The sequence below is a fragment of the Sprattus sprattus genome (assembly GCF_963457725.1).
Source record: "Sprattus sprattus genome assembly, chromosome: 18".
Classification (NCBI taxonomy): domain Eukaryota; kingdom Metazoa; phylum Chordata; class Actinopteri; order Clupeiformes; family Clupeidae; genus Sprattus; species Sprattus sprattus.
In genome coordinates this window covers 7,630,712-7,641,077 of record NC_137916.1, presented here as the reverse complement: position 1 = coordinate 7,641,077, position 10,366 = coordinate 7,630,712, and the positions used below count along the sequence as shown (strand labels likewise).

The 10,366-nt window shown below is 43.6% G+C and overlaps 2 protein-coding genes across 2 annotated transcripts in view; one reads left to right on the top strand and one right to left on the bottom strand.

The window, feature by feature from the left end:
* slc25a23b (solute carrier family 25 member 23b) lies at positions 1 to 8,583 on the bottom strand (the record flags this gene model as incomplete). Its single annotated transcript, XM_080857241.1, has 10 exons — positions 1 to 191; positions 1,227 to 1,377; positions 1,737 to 1,904; positions 3,379 to 3,492; positions 3,785 to 3,931; positions 4,061 to 4,219; positions 4,427 to 4,538; positions 4,865 to 4,952; positions 5,449 to 5,572; positions 8,386 to 8,583. 10 exons carry the CDS (start codon positions 8,581 to 8,583, stop codon positions 1 to 3), a joined length of 1,452 nt encoding a protein of 483 aa, XP_080713367.1.
* The window catches only part of yipf2 (Yip1 domain family, member 2), a 31,288-nt gene continuing 27,512 nt past the window's right edge, over positions 6,591 to 10,366 (top strand). Inside the window, exon 1 of the mRNA XM_080856483.1 lies at positions 6,591 to 6,690. The gene's annotated coding sequence lies outside the window, so the exon portion shown is untranslated. The remainder of the gene's footprint in view (positions 6,691 to 10,366) is intronic.

Sequence of the window (10,366 nt, the reverse complement as noted above, 5' to 3'; positions counted from 1 at the left end):
TCATATTCGTGACCCGACTCCGAGGACCTTCTTCATGTGTTCGTAGACCACGTAGGAGATGCTGACGGCAGGAATGACCTTGAGGAAGTTGGGGGCGATACCACGGTAGAGTCCCTGGACGCCCTCGTGGGAAACTATGTGCTTGAACTGGCCCACCATCGACAGCTGGGGCCCACCACCCCCTATGGAGGCTAGAGGGAGGAAGGGAAAAAAGCACAGCAAAAAAAATACATTAAAGCTGCAACTCAGCAGTACTTTTTTAAAGGGACACATCATGCGCATCATCTCCTTCATGTGCTTATGTAACTGTTTCCAGTCAACAAAGAACCTCAGAACTCTCTTAGTATTTGATGCAGTGGTGCCATACCAAGAAGTCTTGAGTTGTTGAAACTCACTATCATACCATTTTCAAGGAGCATTCATAAAGGTTGATGAAAGTATTGGTTAGACTGGATTCATTTCAACAATTAGTTTTAATAATAACTGTTGCCTGAGTCACATAAATAAACAGACTTTGTTTTGTACTATTTTTAACTTTTTAACTGTCCACAGACACAGACACACACACACACACACACACACACACACACACACACACACACACACACACACACACACACACACACACACACACACACACACACACACACACACACACACACACACACACACACACACACACACACACACACACACACACACACACACACACTTAAGCCAGTCAGCAGTCTTCCAAAAACAGGCTCCATACACTAGAGGGCGGCGACTTGCCTCTGATCTTTCTGGGGATCTACAGTAGAGTGAGCTCAATGGAAGGGTTGGTTGTGGTAGTCAGATTATCTGGCATTTGGATAGGTGCCTTTGAAGCCTACAGATAGTGGTCCTCCATCTTCGGAGACTGGTCAGTGTGCCGTGCTTGCCCTTGCCTTTTTCATTTGACCTTTCCCCCTGAATTCATTGAGCAGTTTCCTTTTGAACTCCATTTCTAGGATTTTCAGTTGGATGCCACAGCTTGTACCCTCCGACCACCAGGGACACCACATGGGCTGGCCAAGGAGGTAAGGTAAACCAGTGTCTCCTGATTCACACATTACCACATTAGCTACCGCATACCACTCCTCCACGTCCTTCACACATACAAGGTTATGGTCTCCTGTTAGGCTGTCTAAAGCCTCGCTATACGTGAGACTCTAGCTGCTTTATTGACGTCTCTCCCCTCTGCTCACCTTGAGCCTGCATCCGTGTGCGGATCAGAGCCAGCGGGTAGCTAGCGAGCTGGCCACAGGTGCTGGACACCGTACCACATCCCAGCAGCACCAGCACCCCTGGGTCAGCCGAGCCCACACAGTACCGTTGCAGCCAGGCATTTTTCAGGGTCTGGGAGAGAGAGAGAAGAGGGTAAGTCAGCTTCAGCTGGATCAGAGTCTCTTCAAGCTTGAAATGGATAGAAATACAAGTCATCACGGACTTAGCTGTTTACTGATTGGTAAGAATGCGTGGAGAGGCTATTTGAGTAAAGTTGACGCGGACGGAAAAAGGAAAGCACACAGCGGCAGGCTGAATAACAAACACTCCCTGAGGTCACTGGCAACCAGCGTGTTACACTCATTCCCAGAAAGTGTCTGAGTCTGGCAAAGACAACTGGAGTAGATGAATTGGCAGACAAACACACACACACACAAACACACACACACACACACACACACACACACACACACACACACACAGACACGAACCTCATAGACAGCCAGATCAATGCCAGCATATGGAATGATGCCCAGAGTATTGGGCATGTAGCCCCGGTAGAAGGCGCGCACACCCTCCTTCTGAAGGATCTGCTTGGCACAGTCCATCATGCCAGAGTACTGGCCTGTCTTCCTCAGAGTCAGGCGAGTCTTCAGCACCTGTCACCGGGGAGAATTTCATGTCAGGGGAGCAGAACAGGGTAACTTATGAGATAGGAAGACATCAGTTTAGTACCGAGGAGGGGAGACAAACAGAGAGGACAAGATGGGGATTGAGAAATTGAGTGGTCATTATTCCCCCCCACACCTACTTCTTTAGCAGCAATGCTGATGAATAATCTCTTTCTGTCTCTGAAAGTCTGTGAGTCGCTGTACTTTTTTTTTTTGCTGTGTTTGAAATGGTTTGATCTTCCTAAAGCGGTGAGGAAAGTGCCCCTCCCTTCTCAGCCTGAGAGTCATGCTTGTCCGCCTCATTGACTAAATGCCAGCAGCCAGGGCTGACTGCTACTGCACATTCAAAAGAGGCTTAAACTTCAGAGCAGAGCTCCAAACGATGGGACTCACTTGGGCTGCTGCTCAACAATGCTCCTGCAGCCAAACGCCACTGAAGGGACCGGTTATTTATTATTCATAGTTTATAATGATATGCCATAGTCAATAATTCCACCTTATTTATACCTAGTATAATTATATTACTTTTATTGGCATTTCTTGGTGAGGGCTCTTTGTTCAGACCTGGGGATGGAGGTGAGAACTCCCTTCCCCCCAGGTTGAGACAAAGGTGCCTGCAGCCATGGCCTATTTTGAATAAATGGTAACACCCTTTAAACATTATGTATATAAGAGCCTTTCTCACTAGAGATAGGCAGATAATCTTGAGGTGAAGCTGGGGAGTGGAACACATGCTCTGTCTCGCAATGGTCGGCCACCATTGCTTCAAGAATAAACCTGAAACATGACTGACAAATCCACAAACTGAGTCTTCCAATATATGGTAGTAAATTAAATACCATCACCACTCACGTGCCTTTACAGCGCACACTTCCAGTAGCAGACCTCTCACACGTTCCTGTTGGGGTCATTAGTGAGTCCACATCCTCTTTCTAAGTTTCCGTCCTTGGCTCTGAGTCACAACTTTGTTTTGCCCTTGTTGACCACCTTGTTTGCTATGGTAGGTATGATAATATGACAATATTGCAGGGGAGGATATATTTGTTTCTGAAACTGCTGTTAAACATTAGTTGATTGTGGTCAATGCTTTTGTTGTGTAGAAGTATATCTAGTGACATATCTACTATCTTTATTTTGTGGCTGCACAAGAGCTTTTCATAACTGTTTATACACATGCATGTACAAAAGCAAAGGAATATTGCAAAACCTTCACTGTCTCACTGCCCCGCACTCAGTTTGAATCTGTGACTTTGAGATTGGTAGCTAGCTAGAAAGCATACTAAGCAGTGGTTTGGGGGAGTATGACTTGGAGACATAAATGTTTTTATTAATAATAATAATAATAATAATAATATTGTGACTTGGGTCGTCAGCCTAGAAAATACACTACCACCTTAAGATCTAGAATTTTTTTTTTTTTTTTTGTCTCTGTGGCAGGTGATGGATAGATAATCCGCTGTACCTCCATAGGGTAGATGATAGTCTGGGCAGTAGCCCCTGCCAGAGAACCTGCTACGAACCTCTCCTGCACCCTCAGCGAGCCTCCCTCTTTACAGCCTCTCATCAGCCATTTTATCTGCAGGGAAAGAGGAATCCAAAGACCGAAGAAAGAAATAAGAACAAAAGGATGAGGACTTAATGAGGTTAGGATACTGATGAATGGGTGCTCTCCAAGGCCATGATTCACAGTTAAAAAGAAAGAATATCTCAAGCATATGGTTGAATGTGACTATGCCCATTTAAAGACATGTCACATGAAACATCAAAACAGAGAGCCACCTCTATTGACAACCACATGGAGATAAAGGAGTCCCAGCAGTGAGACCACAAGTATAATGGAGTGTAAAGTAGGAGCTAAAGGCCCTAACCTGTTCATAGGCTGTAAACTTGATAGCTGACTCTGGGGCTATTTTGAGCACGTTGATGCCATTGCCCCTCCACAGGGACCTGATGCCTCCCTCCTTGACCATCCCCCGCAGGCCTGTCCACAGGCTCACCCCACCTGAGCCATGCACCTGCACACAGACAACACGGTGACCAAGGTCATCACACGGCCTTAAAGTGAATCTTAGCCTTATGCGGCCGCCTACATAGCCGACTGTAGAGGGTCATGGTAACCGAGGGGAATGCGGCGGCTCACTGACCTGCTGGAATACTTTGAGGCGGTCCAGTGGGGCTGTGCCAGTGCGGGAGACGGCTCCTGCCATGGCCCCGGCCATCAGCTGCCTCCACACCACCCCAGACCTCCGCTCCCGCTCCGAGAACTCGTCAGGGACCGTCAGCTGCTCACCAATGTCAAGCATCTATGAGAGGACCACACAGAGACCCGCAGAATTGACATGGATGGGTTTCTTTCCAACTAAATATGGAAAGCTGCACCATTTCATAATGGCTAAAGAAAAGGTGGTAGGGTATTTGTAGGTTACAGTAATAAGATAATTTCAGTGAAGGCTGTTAGTAGGTCATTCTCAGCACAGAAAGCCCTCTTGATGCTCTCCTCTCTCACTGACCAGAGAACGCTTCCAGTGATGAGCAATTTCCTCCATGTTGTGAAGGGGGTTGAACAGGAAGTGATCTCGCCACTCCTTCCAGTCAATGGTCATGGTGCCATCCTTGTCTATACTGGCATGTGAGCAAAGAAGAAATCCTTTATATGTGATCACCCAAAAGCATCTTCTTCTATGTGCAAAGGCAGTGTTCACATTCAGTTACATTATATATCTATCTATCTCTTTACACTGCTCATCACTATACTCTGACTATAACTGTCAGATGTAACACAGAACAATGTGATACAGAAGAATTGGCCAAACGGAAGGCATTAGGATAGTTAAGACTTTATGGCTGCTGTGAAACCAAAGCATCTAATCCCTATGTTAATATTATAGTTTTGTAGAAGGCAGGGCATAGATTTGTCTCTCAACCTCATGCTTTGTGTCTTTGTGTACCTCTGGAGTATTCTGGAGGCCTGTTCGACGGACACAGCCACCCCCAGGTTGCGGAGGGATAGCTGGATTTCCTCCACATCTATGCGACCTGAGAAAAAAAACACTGTCAGCTCTCGACATACTGTACTCCCTGTGAATATTCAGTGTTACCAATGAATGGACAGACAGCAATTTGACAGTACACATTTGTGTCCAAACATATGCAATAATAAATACATTGAGCGTATGTTTTTCTGAAGTTATACTGATCTCATGCTTGTAAATCTTTTCCTATACATCAAAGTGCTAGTTTACCAGCATGTGTATTAGTGTGTATTAATGCATGTCCAAATGGAAAAGGTCTGTAAAAACATATAGGAATCACACATCATGTGCAATACTTGCATGACTAATCAAAATGCAAGGTAGGTCATAAAGCATATATTTTTTCTATGTTGCTGTATAAAAAAAGAGGCCATAATTATATGTGTTAACACACAGTTATAGTATACATTTATGTTTTACATGTATGAATTTGACAGCCCTTTTCCATATGGGTGGCGTGTGTGATTACGGGCAGAGAGGTGTGAGGTGTGCATGCAGACCATCGTTGTTGCTGTCCAGGCTGCGGAACATGAGCCGCAGCTCTTTCTCATGCGCGTGCATGTACTGAGTGAACTCCTCAAAGTCCAACTGGCCATCGTGATTAATATCGCTGACGCGCACAATCTAGGGTGGGGATGGGGGTTGGGTGGAGAGGGTGGCGGCGATGATAAGGAAAGAAAGAAGGGGTGGGGTCAAAGGTGAAGGTTCATGGGGAGAAGCCACAACTTGATAAGGGACAAGTTTTAACAGCAGACAAAAAAATAACACATTTATACTCAACAAATACTAATCTGACATTAGCTGCTAGTGTTGCTGCTATCTACATGGTTTTATTATAGAGAAGAGTGAGTCTTCCTTTTAATCCTTTAACAATAGTCAAAAAAAGGAGATTGTGTGTGGAAGAAAAACAGAGAAAATCTTGAAGGCACAGAAGGAAAAGAGCGGCCTGTTCTGGACTCTGGACTTTCAGAAATCTGCTTCCCCGTGTGCTCAGTGACCGGCAGCACAACACAACCTGCAGTGAGTGTATGAGTGTGAGTGTGTGGGTGTACGTGTATGAGTGTGACTGTGTGACTGTGTGAGTGTATGGAGCGCTAATCTCACAGGCCTCTCATCTCAGCACATGACTCACACACAACCCAGCACAGCACACAGAAAAAAAAGGGGGGGGGGGGGGGGCTTGGGGAGGTTTGCTTAGAGACAACAAACTATTTTGTGTACTGCATTGAGGGTTAGTAGGTCTCCTTGACACAGTTACTCTATGAGAGAGACCCAACCCACACAGACAAAAAACAACTATTGTGTGTTTAATGATCGCACCCAGTTTGTAACACCCACATGAGAATATGTTTTTTTTTTGTTGACTGGTATATATCTTCATCCATCCATCCCGTCCATCCAGTCACCATGACACTGGTGCAACTTAAAAAAAAAAAATCAACATTCTAATTAACCTTCTAAAGCAAAAGTGATATTAAATTGGTTCACTAATTTCCCTGCCCCAGTCTGTGATATAAATAATCAACCTTTCTATTTTGGCAAGCTTTATTGCCTCTAGGTGTCTGATAACTCACAGAGGACACTTGAAGCCGTCACGACATCACTGTGCCTTCACAGATGGATCAACACTTTCATACTACACTGAACACAGAAACGAGGTTATGACATGGTATGCATCAAGTTGTCAACAATTTGGACAAAGTGCTGTTTGTTGGGATCAAATTGCGTCAAATTGTTGTCAGGTGAGTTGACAACCAACCAGAATCTGAAAAATATGTGTGGCTGAAGTATAGAGGTTACATTTCACCTTCACCAATTGTTAGACAAGTACTAGCCGTTTTGATGCCACTGTATGTAATGAGGGTAAAAAGGTCCTATTAATGTACTGTTCAATACATTCAGTTGAAATCCCTCTCCGAATCACTGTAAATATGATGCTGTCTGTAATGCTGGCAAAACCTATAGGTGAAAAGGCAGATACTTGGGAAATCTAAATTTGGGAACTACTTGATAGTTCAAAAAAAGGCAATGTAATATGCAAAGAAAACAGACAGTATAATATAATGTTATCCTTGATATAGTCTACGCTACATAAAGCCCTGTATTAGGCCTGTTGAAACATCACTGACATCAAAGTTAATCTTACTTCCTGGAAAGGGTGCATACATTAGTGTTTCACCTTGAGTGATACATTTATGCTAACTAAGATGAACACTACCACGTGGTTACTCATAAACAAACTTAAGGAGGCACTCCTAGAGCAACTTGGCTAACGGCTTAGAGGTTATACTCTGGCCATAGAGACCCTATAGCAGGACAGTGTCTCTTTCTCTCTCCCTTTCTCTCTGGAGTATTTGTTTACTTGTATTTGACTGACATGATCCGACTGTAATGAATGTTGAAGTAGACCTACTCGAAAACAATAACAATAGTATGAGGGTCTGTTTGTAATCTGGCCTGGTTGAACTGTAAAGATCCCAGTGAGACCTGAGTCTCTGCATCGATGCCATTTTTATAAATAACAAAAAATACATTAATCAGTGTTTTCAAAGGGCCCAACATCAAAACCAAATCTAAAACAGCCTTGATTTGTTGCTTCTACAATCTTTTCGATTGGTATACATCACAGAAATACAGGTGTGTGACACGCTGTGACACCGTTTAGTGAATTTATGAGGAACATTAACCAGACTTGCACCAATTCAATATTAATCAAGGGATCGCCTTCCAGCGCATCAAGACATATTAAAGGGGAGATTAAGGGAGAATGTTTCCAAACTAATGGTCACTTCATAGCCTATATTTAGGAGTGATGCGTGGTTTCAGAGAATACTGAAAGTGAACTAAAGTAAAAACCTAATATTTTTGGAGACTTTGTGTTGCTAGTGGCGCAGTTAACCTAATTAATTAGAATGAATTTAAGGACATCGCATATGTAACTTCTACTGGTCGGTAACACAGGTCACAAGGACGATACAGGACATTACATATTAAGTTCAGGCCAAGTGTCCACGGCACTGTGGCTTACAACAGCGATGGACAGTTTTGTTTCTAACTCTTTCTAACTTCACTCAATTCGTGCGTTATTTTGGGCATACGCGCGAGACAGTTACTGCCCCAGGTGTTGGCGTCATCATTTAAAATAAACCACGAAAACGGAGAGCAAGAGAATGTACATACAAAAATATGCACAGGCCCAGAATTAAGCTGATATAATAGTGATCATGTCAATCCTTCTCTTACGTAAAATAACATCCGTAGCAGGTTCGTGATCGAATTCAAGTAGGTCGAACCAAGGTAATTGAGTTGAAAGTCCATTGAATTTTAAAATGTCATTATTATATGAAAAGAATTACAGGGACATTTAAACAGAGCAGGCTATCATCAGATATCTGGCCAAATAGCACCTTATATTTAGCTATCAATTTGTTTCTTACCTCCTCCACGTCACCGGGAACACCCCAAGCGGCTAGTCCAGTGCGCAGTTCATTCGCGTCTATCCGGCCGTCTTTGTTTAGGTCCAACTGGTCAAACAATTCTGCCCATCGTTTCTCTCTCTCTGGATCAGAAACGCTGTTGTCTTGACAGCGAGCCCGAGGCCAATCAATCCAGAACCGAAGCCTCGGTTCGCCCATGTGAATTGACTGATTCCAAATATCTTCACCGTGTCCTTACTGGTTTACAATAGCCTATTATATGCTATGCCTGGGTATTTCAAGCGCCGTCAGACTGCGAGTTACAAGATGAGGAAATTACATAGAGTCCATTCAAGTTTGAGAATAGTAAAGTCAGTTTGCTTAACAGTTCCTCCACTGGCGTACCGATGGCTGACTATTACAGTCCCTTTAACTTCGAATTGAATTAAAACGCACAGAAAGAGACTGACTAACTCACATAATGTTACACTGCACTGCCTCCACATCTGACACTAGCAGGGTTTAATCCTATCAGCATTAGGCTCCTGAAAATCTCTGTACCGGTGTCAATGAGCTCCCCCGTTTGTAATATTAATCCCCGTATCAGTTACATTGTCAGTAACCTTGGTGATGCCCAAATCCGGCAATCCATTCCCATGAATTAACAACCTCGTCAGAAGGCACGTTTAGCTATAACTTACAACTAGGTTAAATTGCAGTGCAACGCAATGCTATAAAAGCCTCTGCACCTTTTACCGCATTGTCGTGCGGCAGCTGTGCGCAAGTACTAGAGGATATAACGGCCATTTTTGACCGATCCACTTTCAACTCATCAGGATTTAACTGACCACTGAATGTTTTGAGTACACAAAGATGTGTGCCTACGACTTTGTCCTCCTTTTCGTTCAGTAGGCTACCGATATCGCCTTTTTCTCTGATGGGGCTTGATAGGCTACACCCACAACCACAACTGTCGACCGGTAGGCTACTAGTCAATTCTCAAGTGGATGTTAGAACCTCCTGTTTGGACCCTCAAGAATAAAGTCATAGCGCTTTCGTCCACTAATTCAGCAAAAAACACAGTTTTAACAGCCCTTTACGGTGTTCTTCAAAACATCCCAAAGCGCAGGCGATACCTTAAGCGCATGTGTGAATTGTAATTTTGACAGCTAGTCTACATATACGGGATATGGCGCGTCATTTGATTACGTCAAGGATTAAACAGACAAAAACTATTTGACGGCTTATTAATTCATCGCTAAGGACTTGCGGTGAGGCTATCAATAAGTCTTTATACTGTTACTATATAAACATTTTGAATTAAATCCTTGTCGTCCCCCAAGTCTGAAATGGCATCACGTCCAAAATCACATTGCCCCCACTGTAAGACGCGTATCTTTAGAGCAGCACGATAGATATTAATAGAGAGCATTGAGAGGATTTATGACGTGATTTCTCATGATGATGCGCAGATGAATGGAAACCTAGTCAGCATTTCACAGGGCAGAGCTCGTCTGGAGATTACAGCCAAACACTCATGCTTTCGATATGACAGCTGTAAGAGATTGGTTTATCACATTGTGCTTGCCGCATGGGGCACATTTAAACCCATAAGGCTTGAGCAGTTTTCTTAGTGTGGACCATGCAATCCTTAACAGTGCTGAGTTTCAGTGTTTTATAATGCGGACTGGTAGACCTATACTAAGTTCAAGTGCTATGTTGTCTGAAGTTTTTCGAGGATTTATGAATTTGAGCCATAAACTGGCTTATTTTTGTTTGCAATGACACCTTCTCTCTCAATATGAAGGTGGTAACACACCTGTGACTAAATGCCCCAGAAAGTCTCATCGCTCATGACAGGCCAGCTCAAAGCACTTTCTTGGGTATTTAATACTCTACTGCAGCTAGATTTTTGAAGTGGGAGATTGAAATCACCAGAGCAAATATTTTTGAAATTGTTGTTGTACATAACTGTCAGTGCTAGTGCAGGTCTATCTTATGA